Source organism: Chionomys nivalis, chromosome 4, assembly GCF_950005125.1.
Source record: "Chionomys nivalis chromosome 4, mChiNiv1.1, whole genome shotgun sequence".
Lineage (NCBI taxonomy): Eukaryota > Metazoa > Chordata > Mammalia > Rodentia > Cricetidae > Chionomys > Chionomys nivalis.
Window position 1 is genome coordinate 10,541,845 of NC_080089.1, and position 24,145 is coordinate 10,565,989.

General features: G+C 36.9%; 1 protein-coding gene across 1 annotated transcript in view; it reads right to left on the reverse strand.

Annotated features, from left to right (window-relative positions):
- Positions 1-24,145, reverse strand: part of Cntn5 (contactin 5) — a 1,215,881-nt gene that overhangs the window by 116,344 nt on the left and 1,075,392 nt on the right. Inside the window, exon 15 of the mRNA XM_057767831.1 lies at positions 23,508-23,683. Within this exon, the coding sequence (XP_057623814.1) occupies positions 23,508-23,683 (176 nt within the window). The remainder of the gene's footprint in view (positions 1-23,507; positions 23,684-24,145) is intronic.

Sequence of the window (24,145 nt, forward strand, 5' to 3'; positions counted from 1 at the left end):
ATGTCATCATAGAGCCTTCATCCAGTAGCTGATGGCAGCAGCTGTAGAGATCCACAGTCAAGCACTGGACCAAGCTCCTTGAGTCTAGTTGACAAGACTGAGGAAGAACTGTAGGAGCACTAGGGACAGGGGCAGGGAAACCCACAGAAACCGCTGACCTGAGCTAGTGGAGATTTCATTAAGCGTAGTATTTTTGGTTGGAAAATACCTCAGTATTCTGAAAACTTCATAGTGTTATCTCCTACTCAATAAAGTTCCTGATGTGAAATCTACTCTCCTGCAAATTGGGACAACCTGTATATGGTTTGTTTCTTCTCTTTCGGCCTTAATGTCTCCTAGTTATAATTATCATCTATTATTGAGGACTTAATTCAAACAGTCTTGCTGTAGACTTGATTAAGCTTGTCTGATGACTGTTGACCTTCTTGTACTGATTCCAGGCTAGGTTTGAGAAGCTCTTAGTCATAACCCTTTGAATGAGCTTTCAACCCCTCCATCTTTCTCATGTGGTTATGACTCCTAACAACCCAACCATTATTCTCTCCTTTCACTATTGTTACTGGAAGCTCCCTGTCTGCCTCATTGTTTCCTTTCTTTTTTCTGTTGATTTTCAAATAGTCTGTCTTTGGACTATCTATTTTCTTCTCTTTTGATCAATTTTGTTGGTGATGTATTCTATTAATTTTAAATTTCACTTAGTTTAGTTTTCATATAAATGATTTCTGTTTTATTTATAAATTAATGCTTTGAATGGTTTAAATTCTTCCACTGTAGGGTCAAACCAATTCCTCATGTTTCACTGAATGCTGTGTTTTCTTACAATCGCTGTTTTTAATTCTCCTTATTGAACTTCGCCCATCCTGGTTATGATTTAATTGAAGTTAGTTTTCTTGAAAACTTGGTCTATGCTGGCATACACCATCTTCTTGGCACTGAAGAATTAGTTATCAATTATAGTTTACTAAGACTGGTGAGTATGGTTATCTTTCCAGAAATTTTGAGCAAGCGGAGCAGTTCCCTTTAACCAAAGCATTTATTTATTTTATATGTATGAATATTCTCTCTCTCTCTCTCTCTCTCTCTCTCTCTCTCTCTCTCTCTTTCTGTGTGTGTGTGTGTGTGTGTGTGTATACCTAGTCAGAAGAAGGTGTTGGCTCACCTGGAACTGTAATTATAAATGGTTATGGGCTACCATGTGGGCTCAGAGAATTGACTGAAGTATTCTTCAAAAGCAATCAGTGGTCTTAACCACTGAACCAATCTCTCCAGCCCCAGAGTAATTCTTTTTAACTTATAATCTCTGTTAATCTCTGCTATTTCAGCCCTAAGTGAGACACCAGGTCTAGGTTTGCGATATATCTGTGGTTATTATTTCAACACTAGAGGGCGATGTAAGGCCAGGATTCTCTACATCCATGACAGGTATGTTGCTTGTAAACAGGGGTGGGGAGAGAAGAAGCTAGAAAGGATATATTTTCCCAAAGTCTCTCCCAGGGAATAGGGTAGACACAGATACTTTATCCATATTCGCAGGGCTCTCTCAAGCCTTGTGTGGACTTCTGGTAGCTCATACCTATCAGTAACACAGAAGTGTCATACCTTGAGCCTACATCCTGCCATGATGAGATAACCACTGAGCTGAAATCAAGACTCACTGCTGGCAACAGTCTTGAAGTAGACTTGTGGTCCATGACTACCTGAACATGCCAGAGTTAATATTGGTCACTACACAAATTCAACAGACTATAGTTACTGCGATACTTGAAGTACGGAAGTATCCTAGAGGTGGCCATTAGGGTCTGCCCATGGTTAAGTTTCACCAGACAGTCTATCACTGAGTTCTATTTTCATGTCCTGTGCCAAGTACCTTCTGTGATTCTGAGTGAATACAGTCCTGCTTCATTCTGAGCTGTCCCAGGATGGGCCACTGTTCAGAAAGGTAGTGCCTTGCCACCAATTTGGGAGATAAGCAGAGTTGTTCCAAGTCTCAACCTCACAGAACTTGCATACTTTCTGGTATATTTAGGCTCATGCAGTGATGTTGGGTCAAAATCAGGAAAGAGGTCTGTGCTACTGTTGACTTTTCTTCAAGTCTTCATACTTACATAATGCTGGATTAGTGGTGATACACATATGCATATTTGACCTTAAAATTGACTGTGATGGGGTTTCAATCCTTGTATTTGAAATTTTAGGAGACTTTGTTATGTAAAATAAGGTATGCTAGTCTCTTGTCTAGAGAAAAGCACATTTTTTTTATTCTATAAATATTCTGTTGCATTTGGAAGATACCTTAATAAGAAATCATTAATAATTTATTAGAACCTTACATATTCAAATGTTTCTTTAGCCAAAGCAAGAAATTCTGGCTTTAGATTCTCTCCCCTCTAACCCCAAATTTGGAACTGCTTCTGCATTGAACATTTTCTAATTCTAAAAGCACCATGAGGTTTTAAAACATCTTCCATAAATTAAGGATGCTTCCAATATTTAAGATAGAAAAATATGACTTGGGGCTACTGGTGATCACTTATAAGACCTGATTGCTATTGGATGAAAGATGTTTTAAAGTGATATTTGATGTCATTTATAGTTTTAGTTAGATTTTTGTTTTTGAATATAAAGTAGAAGGTCACTGAACTTTAGAATTAGGTTAGGAACATTTAGAACCTTTGGCTTTAAACCTCATTTTGAAGAAGAGACCTTGGCAGATGTCAAGGGCCATGCATGGGCCTGAAGCTAACAAGGAGCAAAGTCAGGTCAACACTTAACACAAGATCATCTTTCTGCTGATCTCTTAATGTGTAATGCCATCACGCCATGGAAAACTTTCATGCTAAAGAACTTCCACAAAAGCTACAGTGGCTTCTACTCCTTTTTATAATTTTAGTTTGGAGAGTTGGTTTCCTTCAGTCTGTCTCTCTCCAAGCTGGCATGGAGCTTACTATGCAGCCTAAGATGGTCTTGAACTCACAACAAACTTACAGACTCAATCTACTAGCAAACCACCATGCTTGCAGGATCGATTTCATCTACAAACAACTTCATTCTTTAAAACTGAAATCTACCTTTTTGACTCTGACCTAGAGAAAGGATATTGTAAATGTACAAGAATACATATGTTTACAGATGTCTTCTTGTTCTAAGTTTCTCAACATAAGAAATTCATTAAAATTCTAATGAGAAAATGTATTCATATGTTGGGTTATCAACAAACCCTGCAATATTTTGAATCTATTGAAAAAATGAATTAGTTTTCTCCTATGCAAAGAGTTTTCAAGATTATTATTGAATGATAATATGTGAGTAAACTTGTAGACTATAGTGCAGTTTTTGTATAAATAACAATTAAGAATGCCCTTGTTAATGTGAAATTCCCTCTGATAAAAATAAGGAGAATGGAAAACCTAAGGCATATTTGCAATGCTAGAAAGCTGACCCTGATACGCTAAAATTTGCCCTGGAATTTGTGGTAAGGTAGGAATGGAAAGAAACAAATTTCTAAAAGTGGTATGTACTGTAATCTCTCCCATATATATGTGTGCCTATGTATGACTGAAGCGAGCAGAAAATCATGCTTAAAAATATGAAATTTGAATGTCTTACAGATTTGTGATTCAGCCTATTTTTTTTTAAATATTCTTTTTAGAATTTGCATCAGGTTCAAATGATCTAGTTAAGGTGTATATATGAAGGTTAGTATATGCAATATATGTATTTATAAGAACAATCCACCTTTGTCTTGATGAAAACTAGAAAACTAACACTTACTCATATGTTTAGTATGAAGAGAAAATAAGCTAAGTGTTCCCAATAACTGTAGATATTATAAAATAATCAGTTTTTGACTGAAATGGTACGCTGCTGCCCACTAGTTTTGTTTGTCTTGTTGTTATACTTTGATCAAGGAAGATTCCCTTGTTGTTTTTGTAGGTGGTCATTAAGAACTCAGCCTCTTTATGACTCGGCCTCTACACATCACAGTCTTCTCCAAACATCTGTCTAGAGCATGCTCATTTTAATAATTTTTCATTCAATATCAGGAGCATCTACGACTATGTATGCTTTGTAGCCATCTATAGTTTTATTTGGTTGGTTTTCCATTAACCCTGCCTTGTACATGATCTCAAAGTTTCTTTGCAAAATTTCAATTTTATTTTATCTTGAAGAAGTTGTTGGCTGTCTTTGCAGTCACTTTGTCTTATCCAGCATAAGTGTGTAAATACAGACAACCACATTGCACAGCCTTAAAAAGCACATTGCCTTGCTTGCAGTTAAGAGAGACTTCTGAGGCTGATGCTAACTTCTAGATACACAGAGGACATGTCTAGGTCCTCCTGGGAACATCAGGTTTCACTGGAATCTGCCTCGCTGACTAAAGGCAGTCTGGTAAGCACTATATCTACACTTTTATTGGGAAATATTACTTTGTGGGTATTATTTCTGTTGCAGAATACTCCATTTTAGTTCTAAAACCTATGTCTTTGGAAACCAGTCTTCAAGTTTTCTGAGCAAAGGTGAACTGTGTTCCATTCCAGGATTTTGAAGTATTAATTATTCAAGAAAGTTTTGTTATTAGAATGCATTTTAATCTATTGATTGGAGTTCAGTGTCAGGGAGACAGGTTTTCTGTAACATCTTTCCATATTTTATAGCTAGTTCACATTCTGTTTTGTGATTTTTAGTTATTCAAGGCAACTCCTTCAGAAGTCTTTGATGCTCTAACAGAGTTTGTTCTTCTAAAGTCTTCTCATTTCTGATTGCTTTAAAAATACCAGAAATATTAATAAAGCATGATCATGGAGGAGTGCAGACTTCATCTTTGTTTTGAACTCAATCACAAATTGTCCAGTGTCTTCACTGTTTGGTAGTATTAAGCTGAAGGTTTTTACAAATATGTTTTCTGAACACAGTTGTTCTATGGAGAGGAATATAAGCCAAAATTTGTATTTTCTATTGGTGTATCTCATGATACAGTTACCTGGCTTTTACGGATTTTTAACCTTAAGTTGTAGATCATATAATCATGTCCTTGCCATTCCTAGGATTCACGATATTCTTTGGTGCTATTTGCTGAATTGCCACATTAGAGAGAATTAATTTCCTGTCATTGTGTTCACATGAAGACATTTTATCTTCTAGTCCAAGCAATTCAACCAATGTGTATGTACTATAAGATATTCTGTAGGTTTTGAGTCTCAAGTTTTTGTATCAGAATACACTAGTCATCTTTGTTTTTATCTTTAAATATGTTTAAACATTTAAAAATCTATTTAATTCAATGTCTAATATTAACCTGATGACTCCTTACTTTCTATACATTCATAGTATGTGAAAGCCACAGTCATAAGCATAATAAAAAGAATGGGTAACTGAGGAAGCAGAGGGCTGCATGATTGTATGCTGCTATTCTGTTAGGTTATTTTCTTCTTTCTCTTCACTACTTTCCTTAGATTAACTTCTATTATCACAGCTATACATAATAAACTTGTAATTTAATTCTAGATTCTGATCAATTTTGTTAATTCTTTGTCTCCAATGGTTCAAGTTTCTGTAAAGTTGGCATTATAAACAACACATCAATTTACCAATTAAAACCCATGAGAGCGGACTGGCTAAAGATTCTATTAATTCACTTTTGTCATGGGCTATAGACTATCTTCCAATTTTAGACATATTCATATTTGTTTATAGTTATTCATTAATAATATATACCTGACTTTTTATTGAAAAATCCAGTGCAAGTATGTAAACCACTAAAACAATTTTGATAGAAATATTTAACATGGCTTATTAATGAGCCATGGGATTTTTGGTTTGTTACTTTCCCTGGAATGTGATGTTCTAACCAGACAGGGTAGCACATACTGTCTTTAAGCTTTTTCTTTTCTTTATTTCTTTTTTTGGGGAGGGGTTAAAATATTGATTGGTCCTTTAATTTTACTTTAAAACTAACTTTCCCTGCTAGTTTCTTCAAAATATTAGCAACTTATTATTAACAAATAACAGACTAATAATTTCCCACCAGTCTAAAATAGAATACAAACCATGTGATGTGAGAAAGGGGTTCTCTAACTAGATCAAGTTCTTTGGTTTTAATGATATAGTGACTGGTGAGTTACTCTGAGCAGTTGACTTATTTTGTTCCGATAATTACAGCATGCTTTGTCTTTAAATTTGTGGAAATAATTGTTGATTCATTCCTTCACACATGAAGCAGACATATAATCTATATACCAGTTTGTTCTTAAGACTCATACCATAACTGAATAAAATAATCATTTGGCAATGATATTAGCTATGTAGACTGTGCAACAGATAGCCACAGCAGGAACCCTAAAGTTTTCCATGCCTTCTTGGGCAACCTTCCACTGTGACTCTGTGCTTTACTGAGTGGCTTTCACAATTCATGAAAACATACAGATGTTTGTGTGTGGGGGGTGTACGTCGCAAATTGTTATTTTGAAACCCCATGTTAGCCCTGTGGCATGACTTGAGCTTGATTTCGGCACAGTTAGAAAGCAATTTAGAGCCAGTGACAAGCCATCCAAGTTGCCACTTTTCTCAAGCAGCTCCTGGGCCACTGGAGAGTTGACTGCAATTAGCATTAACGAGGCCAAATGAAGCCAGACGCAAAACCATTTTACTGCATTCGGCAAAAGTGATTGAGTCACAGATCATGGCATTTCATTTCCACCAGAACCAGTCTGAAGTCTAAGTTTGGAACTATAACTGAGTAAGACTTTAGTGATCCTGTCACAGGGTCATGATTTGGAAAACTATAGAAATAGTTGCCAAGTAACAGCTGATCACCTGGTGACAGGCAGCACAAAGAATCACAATGCTTAGAAGTTTCTTCTGTGAAGAGGTAGAGCTTCTCATTTGAGTTACTAATGACTTATTTTAGCCAAATAGAATACAGCAGATATGACACTTAACAGGTTCCAAGTCTAACTCTAGTTGGTCTTGGCATTTCTGCTCTTGAGTCTCACGTCGTTGAGAGTTTCATGCAAAGATGGCTGAGCTAGGCTGGGAGGTGATGAGAAGCAGGGGGCCAACTGCACATGTAGCTCTTCATATATCCAGCTACCTCTCCAAATTAGGGCATTGAAGCCGACTGACAGGTGCTGCTGTGTTTTGATGAGAAGAAACATGAGTTCCAGGTAAGTCCAACACAAGTTGCCAACCCACAGACTCATCAGCTACATAAACACTTGTTTGAAGCCAAAGGGTTTTGCTGGGAAAGCTGAGCTTCACTACGGTTTTGCTGGGAAAACTGGGGTGAAGACTGCTTAATACTCATTTGAGCATAGTTACGATATCTACTGTTTAATTTCTTTTGCAGAATTTATATCACATTTCTTATAACTATGAGAAGTACAAATCATTAACATTCACTTAAACATTAAATTTTCTCCTCTCCAATTTTCTTAAATCTATACTCCTCAAAAATAGAAATTAGAGAGCAATAGAGTAGTCTGAGTGACATTCTTATGAGCTAAAATGTGGATATAATAGCAATATACTCAGAAAAGTTAAACAGATAAACAAATCCCCCAAACCTCCTTCATTCTGTCTTTCTTTGTCTCTGAGTCTATGCAAGCCTGTCCTGGCCAAAGGTTGATCTCAGGTATTGGCTCTCAGGATATTATCTACCTCAGTTTTTGTTAAAGAGCAGGCTAGGCTGACCAGCCAGTGAGGGTTCAGGACTCGCCTGTCTTCACTCCTCATGTCCTCGGTTACAAACAGCTACCTTTCCAACTATTTTTGTGGGTGCTGGGAATGGAAGTCACATGCCTGTTCTTCAGATGCACATGTTGTTGTCTGAGCTATCTCCCTAGCACTTGGCCGTTCTTTTAAAAGCATATAATGCAAATAGGGAATTCTTACTGACAGGCTTGTATAGCTACATCTTTTTATTTATTTATTTTTTTTAAGAAAACACCGGAAACTCCAGAGCATTTGATTCAAAACCAGTAGCACGCGAGGAATACAATGAACAAATCTGGTTGAGTAGTCTTTCATCTCAGGAAAATACTAAGGTGTTTCTCAGTGGGCACATTAGAAAAACCAACCAGAATGCGTGCTCTGGGAACACTTACAGCATCCTATAACTATATGTAATAACACCCTACAACAGAGTTTGTAAAGATCCTGTTTGAAAGGCTAGTACAGTCATAAATAATGAAGAATTTGCTAGGTTTCTTGGTACATAATTCTTACAGTTTAAGACAGTCTTGTACTGTAATAGAAAATTCAGTCTAAATGGCTCTAGCTAGTTTGAGTTCAAAATAGGACATTCTTTTGATTTTATAAAACCCTGAAGATAAACACTAAAAAATAGTTGATTTTAATGTAATTAAAAACTATTAGTCACTATATTTCTTACCTTCTACTAGTTGATTAAGCAGACTTTAGTAATGAGCGCTATTGACAACAACTGATCATTAATTTTAAAAATAAATGTTTTAGCTAATGTTATGACTGTTTAGTAATTTGTATTTCTCTTCTACAGTTTATTTCAATGGTACACTATCTCAATTCTATGAAGATTATCTTACCAAGTAGTTTTTATTTTTTTATGCTTTTATTTATTTTTGGGGGGTGGGAAGTTCAACCTGAAGGCCAGAAAAGCAAAACAGTCAGTCACAGGCTCTTTTTTTTAAATTGATTTTATTGAGTTATAGATTTTTCTCTGCTCCCCTAACCTTCTACCCTCTTCCATGGTCCCCAGGCCCCCAATTTACTCAGGATATCTTTTCTACTTCCCATGTAGATTAGATCCATGTATGTCTCTATGTTCTCTAGGATTGTGAATTGAAGGCTAGTTTTCTTTACTTTATATCTAAAAGCCACTTATAGGTGAGTGGATATAATATTTGTCTTTTGGGTCTGGGTTACCTCGCTCAATATGATGTTTTTTAGATCCACCCATTTTGTAAATTTTAAGATATTGTTATTTTTTTCTGCTGTTTAGTATTGTATTGTGTAAATGTACCACATTTTCCTTATCCATTCTTTGGTCGAGGGGCATTTAGGTTGTCTCCAGAATCTGGCTATTACAAACAATGCTGCTATGAACATAGTTGAGCACATGTCCTTATGGTACGATTGAGCATCCTTTGGGCATATACAAAAAAGTGATATTGCTGGGTCTTGAGGAAGGTTGTTTCCTAATTTTCTAAGAAATTGCCATACTGATATCCAAAGAGGATTTTACCTTTACTTCAGTCTGAAATGGCGATCCTACCTCCAGGAATCTCGGAATGAGACTGTGTGTGAGAGCTGTCTCCTCTCATCTTATATTCCTCTCTAGGGCTTGGATTAAACCAAGTAATTTTTAAATCTACCTATCTTCTTGAAAGTATTTCAAAAGAAGAGATCATGTCTAATTCAATAATTTATACCCTTTCTTGATCAATGCGGACCACATTAGAGTCAGTTCATATGTCTCTATAGAGTGAACAAACATCGACATCTCCTCTCCAGGTGGTGGTAGATTCATATTTTGGTGGGGGCACTAAGACCTACTGTTTTTTCATGATCGAGTTAATAGTTTGTTTTACATATACAGTTATCAACGTATCTGCCAGGCATGGTCCTAGGTGCCGGCAGTAGAGAGGAGAATAAATGCTGGTACTGGGAGACGATGTGCAGGATGTAAAGAAATAAAAGTGGCAGAAAGCAGACATTCTGACCTCAGTCTCTTTTGTCCATAACTGTATTTTGTCCTCAGAACTGTTTTAGAATCAGAAGCAGCATCTATATAATGGGCACACCATGCTCAGAAAATACTTTTCACAACAACCTTGAACTCTGAATCTTATTGTTGTTGGAGTTACTTTCTAGTTCATGTATTTCACAGAAAGGTTCAAGCAACATGTAAATTCCTGTGAAATACCTACAGTTATACTATATAACACACACTTTACCTTTGATTTTAATAAAGAAAACTCTCAAAATAGTACTTGCTAGGGACTTACACCACAACATAATTAAAAATTAAAAAAAATCACAGGCATTTAAGTCTTACAGGTGGAGTGGAAAGCCATCTTGGATTTCACACAGTAATATATTAAGTGAGTTTCACATGCATATATAAGGCGTTATTATTTAGGACCTTATTTTTTTCTGTGTGCCTTTCCTTCTAATTTCCTTCTATTCTGGTCATTGTTTTGTTTACAAAATCCTCTGTTCCCTTTTCAGAAAAGATTCTAGTATTGTTTGGCTTCTTAGTCGACTCTGGACTCTGCATGAATAGGTTGGATAAGGTGTTACTTAGAGACCTTGAAAACATTATACCAATTCTTCTTACTTCCTTGAAAGATTTTTTGCTTCTTGAAAGCAACCCCCATCTCAGCTGTATTCACATGCCTCCCATGGGTTGCTTGCCATTAATTAGTGCAGAGTCTTCCCTTCCTGGACCACTGCCTGTTGGAGAGGTACTAATTAATCTTTATAGAATGCAGATAAATTTAGCAGTCCTGTATTGTACACTGATAAATACTCTTCTGGCCCATCAATTAGTCATTAACCATGATGGTATCTGACATAGGAGCTGTGAAGAAAAGAAGAAAGTGCAAGGTACTTGAAACCAGAAAAGAAAGTATGTCTACCTCGGTGAGGGTGCGATGTCAGTTGTCATATATACGAATGAGTTCAATATGTGGAAATAACTGCTTTTCATATGTATTGAACTCTCTAAGTTGTCCGTTTCTGTTTTCCTTATGTAAGACTATAAGATGGAGATCGGGAATGAGCTGCAGTCCAATAATACCTTTTTATAAACTTTCCTATTTCTCCTCTTCTGAGGGAGAAAACATTGTTGAGAGGCTGCCTGCTGAGCTCTTAAAGTTAGACTTACATTGTAATATGATAACAAACGCTTCATGAAAGAAATGGATTTGAAAAGCCAAAAGCTAGATACATCATAACACTTAGGCATTCTATAGAATTTAACACAAAATAGCTGTAGAAAGTGGCACTGTGAAAGAAAGGCAGGATTGCAAAGATATCTTGGGGATAATGGCTTCTCAAAAATCAAAAAAAAAAAAAAGTCTAACTCTTGGTAAGTTACTTTGGGAAACAATGTAGCAGTCATTCTAAAATGTGGTGCTTACATAGCAACAGCATGTCAATTTGTAAAATTAAGTCATATTCACTTTCAAAATTCTAAACCTTGTGTAGGATCCAATAATGCGGCAATATTTTGCTTATTAAGACTTCCAAAACCACAAAAAATCTAGTATACTATTTTCTGCAAAGTGAAAATATTCATGTTAAGAGTTCTATTATATTATGCATCATCTCACTCTGCCGGTCAAATTATACCTCGATTCATAGATGCTTTGCATCCACTGATAGCAACACAAAGCCAACACGACCAACCAGTATTTCATCAACATGATTAAGTAGAACCTGCCATATTTATCACTTTTACTAAGAATGTCCGTGACCATGATTTACAGAGAAACTACCTTCATCATAATATTAATAACACTTTAATTTTGTAATGAAGCAAAGTGAATAAAAACTATCAATGTTTTCTATCGCTAGAATAGAAATGAATTACTTTATCTGTTTACCATAAAAATATGTGGCTGTTATAATCAGCGTTAGTTTCCTGTTGCCCTAAGCAGCTAGATTTTAGTCTATCCACTGCCTTTTCTTTTTTCTTTTTTTTTAATTCACTGCCTTTTCAACTGAAAGGATATGCATATTTATTTAAAGTTTAATGTGCAATAGGTAATTGTAAAATTTAGAAAATAAGCATGCTTCTACCTTCAAGAATTATAAACTATAGAAGAGGAAAGAGTCAGCAAACAACCATTGTTATATTTAATGCTTGCTGTGTTGGAGGATGCACAAGTTGTACGAGAAGAAGCAGGAGAGAGATGCTAGCCAGTCATGAGGACTTCTCACAGTGTACAAGTAAGAAAAAGTGTTACGATTATAGATCATCATGTCAAACTTTTTTTAATGAGAGTTGGAATGTTTTGTAGTTAAACAAAATAAAGGACATTGAGACTATAATTCGTGATTCTAGAGAAGCTAAATAAGAAGGTGAATCCAAAGAAAAACATATAAGCATCCTCCTGAATATTAACCTTCATCAGGCGATGAAAGAAGACAGAGACAGAGACCAACATTGGAGCACTGGACTGAAGTCTCACGATCCAAAGGAGGAGCAGAAGGAGAGTGAGCACGAGTAAGGAACTCAGGACTGCGAGGGGTGCACCCACACACTGAGGCAATGGGGATGTTCTATCGGGAACTCACCAAGGCCAGCTGGCCGGGGTCTGAAAAAGCATGGGACAAAACCGGTCTCGCTGAACATAACGGACAATGAGGACTACTGAGAAATGAAGAACAATGGCAATGGGTTCTTGATCCTATTGCACGTAATGGCTTTGTGGGAGCCCAGGTAGTTTGGATGCTCACCTTAATAGACCTGGATGGAGGTGGGTGGTCCTTGAACCTCCCACAGGGCAGAGAAACCTGCTTGCTCTTTGGGCTGAGGAGGGAGGAAGACTTGATTGGGGGAGGGGGAGGGAATGGGAGGTGGTGGCGGGGAAGAGGCAGAAATCTTTAATAATTAAATAAATTAATTAATAAAAAAATAAAAATAAAAAAAATGTTAGATGATGATGAAATTTGAAAAATAGACTGGAATACTAGTGGTATGAGCATGTGGGGTGTGTGTGTGTGTGTGTCTGTGTGTGTACATTTGTAAACCCTCATGTTCATAGAAATGTGAGCACAAAAATTTATTTGTATTTGTATATGATTGCATTTTTTTTTGTTTTTTGAAAGTTTGTGTGTGTGCGTGCACATGCATGTATGTAAATGTGTGTGTGTGTGTGTGTGTGTGTGTGTAAATTGTTGAAATTAGTTGAAATGGGGCAGTATAGTATGGAATAGGTATGGTATGTTATGTTATGGTATGGTATGGTATGGTATGGTATGGTATGGTATGGTATGGTATTCTTAACATTGCCCTGTTAAGACCATCATGATACAGTTTTAGCACAGAAGTCTTTTCACTAAAGACTAAAACTTTAGCTCTGAAATCTCTGTAACAAGCCACATTTCATGTTGTTTTGATCTTCCAATAACTGGAAAGGGTTGTTCACAAAAAATGGTTGACTTGGTGCTGGAGTGTGCCAATGAAAGCCACAGAGGAGTGGGCTTTCATTAATAGAAGGCATTATTCAGAGTATCTGGGAAGTAGATATTTGAGTATGTGTGGCCATGTGTTCTCAGTAACTTATATAAACTTTTAAGGAGTTTGGTGGTTTTATCTGATAGTGTGTGATTTTAATATTTGATAGCAATTAAGAAAGCCTCATCAGCTAAAGAGCCGAGATGCCAGGGCAGAAATGTGACCTCACTACAGCCTAGGTGTTCAGGGGCCATGCGAAGAACAATGCCTCGCTGTAGTTTTTTTCTTTTGAACTTTGAAACACAAAATCAGATTTCCAGTACCCATCATGACAACATCGTGACATCAGAGTCAAAGAAGCTTAGCTGATAAAACCTGTCTTTGAAGCAATTGACATTCAGGCCCTTGACTCCATTTCCTGTCTGATACCCACTTTTGTCACTGGTGTGACCTGCTTGCTCTCGGTGCTATAGGCATCAAATAAGGGGCACATAGGAGAAAAGAGGGGTTAAAGAGTTCCTGATATAAATTTCCACTTATATGCCTCAGTTTAGGCCTGGCTAAATTAAACTTGGCCCAAGCTGCTTTTGCATCCTAAATTCCTAGAGTCTAAAATACCCCTAACTGATTTATATCTAGCTGCAGGTTTCACCAAAGAGTATAACTAAATGTTTGTGGGAAACAAGTCAGAGCAGCTTGTTCTCAGCCGATCATAGGCAACTAATTCATATGACAAGTGGCTGTCTTCAGCCAACCAGGTGACTGATTCCAGTGTTCAAGGAGGAGTTTGTTTCCACCTCAACTTGGTGAAGCTCACTACACGTCTCTTCATTCTGTGTACTGCCTGATTGACACACCCTCCCCTGCTCACATAAACTCTGCTAAATTTGGTTTGTGTGAACTTTCTTTAAATAGTCTGAACCAAATAAGGAAAGTCTTTTAAATTTATTCTAAAACAATTAGGCTCTTAGGAGTCTGAGCTGTAGGACTGCTATATATGTGAGTGTATCTATATTTATTTCTGTTTGTGTATGTACACACACACATACACGCAAAGGACCAGAAAATTGGTTTTTTATAATAAAATATACCAATAACAGAAAATGAAAACTGAGAAACAGACATGGCAGTGGACACCTGCAATTCCAGCACTCAGTAGGTGAAATTATAGGACAATCAGAGACCCAGGGGCATTGTTCAGTGCATAGTGAGTTTGAGTTTCATATAGGATACATGATACCTTGTCTAAAAAAAGAAAAAATTCAATGTAAATATAACTGTATAATCACACTAAAATATTTACAGTAAGAAACACTGTTTTGAAGGGCAATAATTGATTTTAGGTGAACCTTGTTAAGTGTTACCAGAAATGAACAAAACTGACTAATAGGTCCTAAAATTGCATGAAGAACATTTATCTACATTATTTGTGAAATAATATAATTTAATGATATACTTGATTAATTAGTAAAGTTAAAATATAATCTTACTAAACTGTTTTAGGTTTAAAATGTAGGTTTTTTTAAAATAGAGTTTTGAGGTTGATTCTTAGTTGAGCAAGAGTTTGGTACATGGAAAGTTCACATTTTGGAAAGTTATTGATCTTTATGAAGATTACTTTTCCCATCAAAATTTTCTATATCATATGACAAACTGTTTATAGTAAGAAAGTAAGATGACATTTCAGAAGTCTGACACATTGCAAAGTTTCCCATATATACTCAGTAGATGAGAGAATATTTTTAGTTTGTGATCACTCTGCCTATTTCTAAGGTCGGGGCCAGTTGCCTGCTTTTATTTTTGTTTTTAGTGATGGCATTTGGAATGATGCTTATCTTAGGACAGAAACTGGAGAAGTAGACTGGCCATGGAGATCTCTTTGCAAGTTCTATGGGGATTAATACTTGTGAATTAATGAGGAAAACAGAATTGGAGGTTCAAGTGTGTGATCACATCAGAGTCTCAGCCAATCCCACAAGGAGCACTGGGGCTGAAACAACCCTTCAGTCCTTTCTTTTCTGGACCAGGAGACAAGCCTTCAGAATAGCCATACACGCTCATTGCTCCTACAACTAAGCACAGGTTATGGAGTAGAACACATGAGGTTCTGTCCTTTAAAATGAAAGCAATTTCCAGAGTGAGACACAGTCAAATGTCAGTCACCTTCCATAGCTACTAGATGCCAGAATTCCTGGTGGAAGGAAGTCCTAGCCTGAGAACCTAGAACTCACACCATGGAGTTTGCTAGCATGGTTAAATAATATTTGTGGTAGGGATAGATACATTAGTCATGTTTTCCAAGTGATTTCATTGAACAGGCTCATCAGGCAAAAAGAGCAGAGAGAGGGAGAAGAGAAAAGACATGTTTAGAAAATGCTGATTTGTGAATTAAGCCTATCAATCAGTTCTTGTTCTGTTCTATTTCTTCTGTGCAACTTGAAATGCTGGGAGGATGAGAGTGTGTAGTATGATGGTAATTTGGGTCATAATTTCAACAAGAAAATTTGATGTGAGAAGAGAGGATTCATTTTATAAGGAGTCCATCATCATTCTTAAGTATTTCTTTGGCTATTTCTTCTAAATAATAGCACATATGTTATTTATACAAAGTTTATTGTCTTGTGAAGATAATTCTTTGTTGGACTGTGGTAGGGAAGATGCTTGATTATCAATATGCTTGATTATCAAGATCTACAGATCATTCTTCAAGGTCTAATCATAGGAAAATTCATTAAAAAATAAATTAGAAGTTTGTCATGAATTTTGAAGTAAATAGTTTGTCTAAGTAATTTATTGTGAAAAGTGGCATGTTAGGTGAGAATAAGAAACAAGATAAAAAATGTATCTGTGTATAAACTTGTGTCAAAGCTAGCAGATACACCAGGAAGAGCTACGACAAGTTCCTGGCTTTATTTCTGGTCACAGAATAGACACAGAACTTCTTCCAGTCAAATGTATCCTTCAGTCACACTGAAAGCAACAAAGCCAAGACAACTACAGAATTACAGACATTCAGCTTGAGTTTTATATTCATAAACTACAACCAGCAAAGAAGAAAATTTTCAGAGACACGGAGCTGGACCTGTCTGTTATCTAAATATAGATATAATCTATACCTATGTCTATAGAAATAAATTTCTGGGATTAGAAGCTAGAGGTTGTTAAGTGTATGGAGTTTGCAATCCATGATAGCAAACCTGATTAAAGAGAAAGACCAGTGTCCATTTCTCACTCTCTACAACCCCCAAATACTGACCTAAAAATTCATGGGGCAAGTCTGTGAAGTGAGGTGATTTATTTCCCTCAGAGACCATAGAACCAAGACCATCAAAGTTCACAAGTAAGACTTTCTTTCACCTTAGGAAGCTTGATTTCTGCTCTGTACCAAACCAAGCAAACAAAACTAAAATATTGCAGAGATCCCAGTAACTATTCCCATTCTATGCAGTTCTGACTATGCAGCTGGTGAACTATATTTGTTTATTTGTGTGTGTGTGTGCACGTGAATATGCAGTTTCTGTGTAAATACGCGTGTGTGCTGGCTCATATGCATGCTTTTGGTCACCATAGGAGGACATTACATGCCCTCACCTACCACTCCTAGTCTTGCTGCCTTTAGAAAGGTCTCTCCTGAAACTGTAGCTGGCCATTGGTCAGCCAAGGTGGTGGCAATTCTCTTGTCTCTGCATTTCTCTACTGCTGTGATTTTAGGTATGAACAGTCATGCCTGTATTGTTTGTTTGTTTTTGTTTTGTTTTGTTTGATGTGGATGTCTGAGCTTTGGTGCTGATGTTTGCACAGATGTGTTTCTAAGCAGCAAACCAACTCTCCAGCCAAGGTGAGCTTTAGTTAAATGAACAAAATGTGCTGATTTTATTGGATTACTAAGCCAACCTTGTCCTATATGATGAATTTATCATCAGATTTTATCAGTTTTTTAAAATGTTTAAAAATGCAGAGAGTCAGCCTATCTATTTTGTCTAATATTTTGCATCATTGGCATGGTACTTTTGTCTTACTGTGCTTCTGGCTGTATTGCTGTATACAGATCGCACACTGAGAGTTAAAGAAAGTGTTCCAATTATGGACTGTCTTAGAGGCCAATAACCACAAACTGTGTTAAAGGGGAAAATGTCCTTGCTTTTTATTCAAAATCAGTTAAGAAGGAAAAAGAGAAAAAGGAAATAAACTATTCTGTTTGCAATTATATTTTAACAGAAAATTGTTTCTTTTAGTCCTAATGACATTAGAACCTCTGAGATGATGGATTAGTGAAACTAAGAAAATGATTCATGCCTATTTGGGCTTTCCTCAACAAACACTGGTGGAGTGGCTGGTTTGTGGGCATCTTTGGGACACAGAGACAAAAAGGTAATGAAGCATGTGTTAGACTCCACTTCTATGATCTAGAGTTCAAAATGATTTAATTATAAGACATTAGATTAAAGTAGCCAATGCTGATATACGATCATATGAAATATTCATGCACACTGGAAGAGACGGGCATTACTATCCCTCCTCTCCCACTGAACTGATACCTACTCTGACAAGGCAGTGTTTCTTAACACAGAGGAAGAACAGACCCCTCCACTTGGGGTCATCTAAAAACTCTGAGCACTTTGAAAATAGCTGCTTTCCATGTCAGCTGCCTAGAAAATCACTTGGGGGTTATTTTGTGTTCTGTCCCACTTAAACATTTTGTAGGGTATTGGGGAAAGCTGGCATGAAGCAATTACGCCACAGTCAGAGGACTGATGGAGAGAACAGAAAGTTGGTAGACTCCCAGGTTACCAGGATTCAGATATAGACAAAGAGCCAAGAACAGATGTTAAACTGATAGGAAGACTGAGTTTTGGACCACAGCGTCGGAGGAGAGGAGAACATCTAGGGGCCTGGATTAATTTGTAAGTGTGAATATTCCTAATGGCCAGAATTAGTCAGAGAAAATGGGTGTCTTGTATGATCTGCTCCAGCTGATCAGTGTGCTGATTCGGGATGCAGTCCTCCAAGACTCCTGCATGCTGATTTAATGAAGAGGCTCCAGCAGAAGCCTTGAGTTGTTCCTAATACCCTGCTGTCCTGAACAGCATGTCTGAGGAGTTCGTTGACTTTAACTCCAGTCATATGTCCCAGAAATAGAGTGGTCCAATCTAGAAATCATTCTGTTCTGAAGCTTGCACTCCTCCATTAAGATACTCATTTCCCAAAACACAGACAAGGAGCAGAGGCATTTGTACCAGGGAAACGGATGCGGTGGGAACTTTTCATCTGAGGCAAATCCTCTAGGTATTAAAGGTTTTTATATTATGGCTTTTTATTCACCTACAACTCTGCAGAACCCATGGCTATAAATTAGGCATGCTTATGGTTCTTAGATGTGGGAAATGGGTTATTAAATCACTCGTCCCAGTACCACTCCTAGCTAAGGAGCTACGGGCAATATGTAGCTGCAGGAGAGGGAGTTGACTATACTTCAGAGGAAGGCCACACACTTAAGAATATATAGGCATCACAGATGGGACTTAATGAATTAAAAAGAAAAAAAACCAAGAGAGGATACCCAGTTGACTGTGTAAGGAAAGGATTGGATCTAGGAGGAATCGGGAGAGGGAGTTAATATGAGTAAAACATGCTGTATGAAATTCTCAAAAAACTGCTTTTTTATTTTTTTATTTTTTATTTTATTTATTTATTTATTTATTAAAGATTTCTGCCTTCTCTCCGCCACCACCTCCCATTTCCTTCTCCCTCCCCCATCAAGTCCCCCTCCCTCATCATCCCTAAGAGTAATCCGGGTTCCCTGCCATGTGGGAAGTCCAAGGACCACCCATCTCCATCCAGGTCTAGTAAGGTGAGCATCCAAACTGCCTAGTCTCCCACAAAGCCAGTATGTGCAGTAGGATCAAAAACCCATTGCCATTGTTCTTGAGTTCTCAGTAGTCTTCATTGTCCATTCAATGGAGCACCGGACTGAAATCTCAAGGTCCAAATCAAGAGCAGGAGACAGAGCAGGAGCAAGTAACTCAGGACCGCGAGGGGTGCCCCACACACTGAGACAATGGGGATGTTCTATCAGGAACTCACCAAGGCCAGCTGGCCTGGGTCTGAAAAAAGCATGGGATAAAACCGGACTCGCTGAACATAATGGACAATGAAAAAACTGCTTTTAAAAATGAAAAAGTATGAACAAAAACAAGGTAAATTCTCTCCAGTTTTCTGACAGTCTGCTCTGACTGGTAACGGAACTGACTCTGGAAGTGTGTGAGTTCCTTATTGTTGAAGAGCCACTGCAAACACTAACACCCAAAGAAGAGCCAGGTACCACTTGGGTCAACTCTAAGTCCTTGCTCAGCACTGAGATGCAGAATCCCTTCTCCAGCCTTGATTTTCTTTCTCTCTTTTTGTCTGTCCTAATGCTGCCCTATAAAGTCTGTATCATGTAGAATAGACAACGTGCTTCAACAAATATTATAAATTAATATGGTTGTTATGAGAATCAACAGTGTGTGTGTATCTTAGTGATTGGCAAACAATAGGTCGTCATTTTCTTGTTTATCTCTATAAGAAAAGATCATATTCCTCTTTCTTGTCTGGTTTCAACCAACATTTGACTATTACAAAAATTAGCAATTAATATTCTTTCAATTGTACAAATAACATCTCATTAAACGGAGGCAGGCATCCAATTTACAATCATTTGGCCCCAACTCCTAAGTGCCAGGATTGTATCTATGTGCCCCCACCCCTAGCCACAATTTTTTTCTTTGTTTATTTTATGGTCATATTTTTCTTGAGTTACTTAATGACCTGCATAATCTGTATACTTGTTAAAGGCAGGGATCAATGATTCTATTTTCATTTCTCATGAGTTTTAGACAAAGGTTGGGAAAATATTAGGCAGCCAAAGAATACAGTAAGGGTAAACTTTAAAGTAGAGTCAATATACTATGGTTTTTAAGTCTACAGCCTTTTAAACGTCTAACCAATTTAGAATTCACTTATGCAGTTTAGAAAAGTGTGACTCCTCAATTTCTTTAGTTCCCCCTCAAAATTAGAATGAAGTCTATATCCTAGCTTCCTATAGTTTTTAAAAATGTGATTGATGTCTTAAACAATGTTGCCTTTGCTACTTTCTCTTAAAGTTACTCAATGAGTATTGACTTCTTGTCTACTACAAACCCTCACTGAGCTGTGTATATCACTGGTTCTTCTTTGCTCTGAAGACATGGTTTAACCCATTCTGCCTTTTAGCTATTGCTTGACATCTTCACTCTTTGAAATGATGCAGTTTTCCGTAGGCACCATGTGAAACCCTGCCCACCCAGCAGCTTTTCAGATAACAACTCTTTCGGGCAGCTGCATGCTTAAATCACCATGTTATACCAGATCAATTTTTCTCTATGTACTTGCATTGTGCTCTCTTAGGGGTGAAGGGTTATATTTTAACTATTAGTTAACAATATCACTTAGCATTGAATATTTTTTTAAGAACAAATTTACTTATTTGCCCCATACCATTTATTTATATTACTAGTCAAAAGAAATTGAGTAGAATTTGATGAACTATTTATGGATAGACTGGCCCCTTCTAGTGATGTCTTTGGTAATAGACTCACCCCAAATCAGCCAGCTTACCAGGTTTTTAAAACAAGGCCTCAGGAAAGGGAGCAAGCAAAACAGAAGTGTTCCATTGCTGTCAGAGCAATCCTGTTCGTTATGGAATTGGAAAAATTCCATCAATTTCCATTTATTCTTTTGAAATGACCTCCTAAAGCCACTGTCTATGTAAGACATGACACATACAATATACGTAGATATTTTTAAAAAGTCCTACACAAGGATTTAGCTACAAAAAGTACAGAACTCATAAATAAATGAGTTGAAGGATTAATATCACTATTATGATGTGTTTCTGTATCAGTGGAGATATTATCAGTGAGATCTCCCCACTCCTCAGCTTGGGGTTTGGCTGACTCACTTTATCCTAGTGAATGAAAATATACTAAGGCACTCTCCCCTTCTTTTCTAACTCACTGCCCTCAGCCCTGCCCTTCAGTCACGCACTGGCAGCATCAGCAGGTAGTAGCAGCAGGTGCAGGACTTGCTCTGTGTTCTTCCAGGTACCACTTGCCTTTCCTGAGGATCCTTAATGTTCTATCTCCAGATCATCTCTAAGCCTAGGCTTTGGTATTCAGAGCAGACTTAGTAACCATACTTTTCTTCCTGCATCCCTGACTTCCAGGGTGTCCCCCGTGCCAGCCTCTCTGAGAGAGGTCTGCAACAGCTCACAGGGTCTCTCAAAGCCTTCTTACTGATAGCATTTCAAATCACTCCAAAGCACCAGTGCTGTTCAGACATAAACCTACAGGGAAGCAGGGGCAACGGGGAACCTCATGCAGTCTATAACCTTAACACAAACCAGGGTTTGAAATGCTCGAGAGATTTGTAATGAGCAATTCCTTTTATATTTCACAGCTTTGATTCTACAAAATATCTTAAGTACACACCTATTTCTAGAAATCATTTCCAATATGTTAAAACACAAGTCTTATACTGCCTTAAAGCCAGAGATTTTTTTTTCACTCCAAAGATTGATTATAATATGGCTTATGACTGTGCACAAGACTGGCATAGAGCAAGGGGCCAGTTTTGCATCTCTTAAGGAAAAGATTGTGTACACACACAAAGAGCGTGGATCAGGCATTCATGAAAAACACCAAAGATATTAATTTATAGAAATGATATCAGCCCAAAATGGTCACATCTAAGAGGCAGCACCCAAAATTCTTTTATCTTATAACATTTTCAAGTCCATCAATTTGTTTATTGTTATGTTAAAATGTAGGGCATGCTTCTATGTAGAAAGTCATTTTTTACTTTATATGATTGTTGTTAAAATGAATATTTGCAGCTAATCCTGAGAAAACATATTTTATCAGTCTATTTTTGTGTAGATAATAGTTTGAGTTCTGTTTAATGATGTGATTAAAAAATGTTATGAGTGTATAATTAAGTTAAATCAGAGGAAGAGAAATCCCACTCAAGTTGTAAAAAAATGAACTTGGTACGATCTAAATATTTTACATACAACTTAACCAACTACAACTGGTTGCTCAATATGACAATTAGAAATTCAGTTAGAATGTGCTTCTGACATAGAGTCTCCCCTCTTAGGTGCAAAGTAAACTGGGATAATTTGCATGAAGTGTTCAATTTATGTCATATTGGCAAATGCACTAAAGTCCATTTTCCCCTTTCTAAAGGAAAGGATTTGATTGGAATTCAAGTTGAGAAGAATTGCAGAAATTATCTGGTGCAGATTTTTACTTCCTGTTGTAAGAAGATGGCTCTAGGAAGCGCCTGTAGTTGACAAGGGATGGAGTTGAGCTCCGTCCAAAGAATTACTAACTTTAGCTTTAAGACCTTTTCCTTCCATGATATCACAGAATTAGTTTAAGCTAAGTCCAATGCAACGTGACTTTCACCATTTGGATTCATTATCATTTTTACTTTCTAATGTTTCTCAAAGTATTTTTAGAATATTAAGAATGGCATTTAATATTACCTTTTTACAGAAAAGTGTAGTTGGGCCAAACCTGTTAGTCAATATAGAAAGAAAATCGAGGCCCATCTCACCGCCCTTACCATTTGTTCCCTGGCCTTTCTCGCTCTCTCACTAAGCTGCTCTTTCATGTCTCAATGAATCCGTGGAGCACTGACTTTCTCTCACTTCTTTATGCGGTTCAAAACCGAGGTGGTCTGTACTATGCAGTGCACATAATTTATCACTCTGTTTGATTGATTACTATCAGATATTTAATATTAAATATTACTAAAATACAAATATTGGACAGACAAGAAAGATACATGTCCATGAACATTTATTGGAAGCTAGTGAGCATGTATGACTATGTGTTGTGGGTTTAACCTTTATAGCTTCCAACAAACTGGTGAGCCTCCAAAATTTTCACTACTTAGTAAGGAGCAGGGAACACTCATTTATTTTATTACAGTTACAGCAAACAAATATTTAAATAGTAGAATAGTTACTTTATATAGCAATATGATATCTAGAAACAACATGGAAACATTTATGCTATCACTAAACTAATTTAGCAAAGGTGAGGAAACCAGACTCACATACTAATGATTTGGAAAGTTCCTGCTGGGAATTGAAATAATATTTTCAGTTTTACATGACATAAAATAGTAGAAAAAAGTAATTGTTTTAATCGCATGGGGTTTTCTCTATGCTCTTTTTGGCACTTTATAGATAAAAAAATTTTTACATTTGAGTCAAAACACATGCAGTTACTACTCAAGAAGAAAAAGTATATAAACTTACAGCCCTGATGTTTTCAAAATGTCCACCTTCTTTCTCAAAGTCAATAGGTTGTCCTTTTAGCGTCCAGTAGAAAGTGACATCCAAACTAGAGTCATGAATGGCTTTGCAGTTGAGGACAATACTCTCTCCGACAGTTAACTCTGTTCTTTTAGGAGTAAGCTCTATCCTTGTGGGTTCTATTGGGGTAAAATCACATGCATTAGTATAATCACCTCCCAACACCTCACATCACAAACTGTATAGAAAACTTAAACATGGAACATGTATAGCTGCTTTGGATACATGCACCAGATTTTGATTTGTGTCTTCCAACTGTATTATCAAAGGCTGAAATACTATGGATTTGGCATCTGAACCCCTACAAATTACTCTCCAAATGGAGTATTGGACTTGCTTTTTGCTGGACAAAACCCTCTAGGAACTGGGAGGAGTCATAGAAGAGGAACTAGTTGTATAATTATAAAATATAACTTTGATACTTTGTGGCTAGTTTAACTATATAAAACCTTTAAAGAGCTGAGTGGTCAAGGTTTTATTGCAGCAAGAATATCCTAACTGCTTACTGGAAACAACTGAATTTCAAAACTGATATTTTTTTAAATTATTTTATGGACTCAGAAGAACATTGAACCAATAAA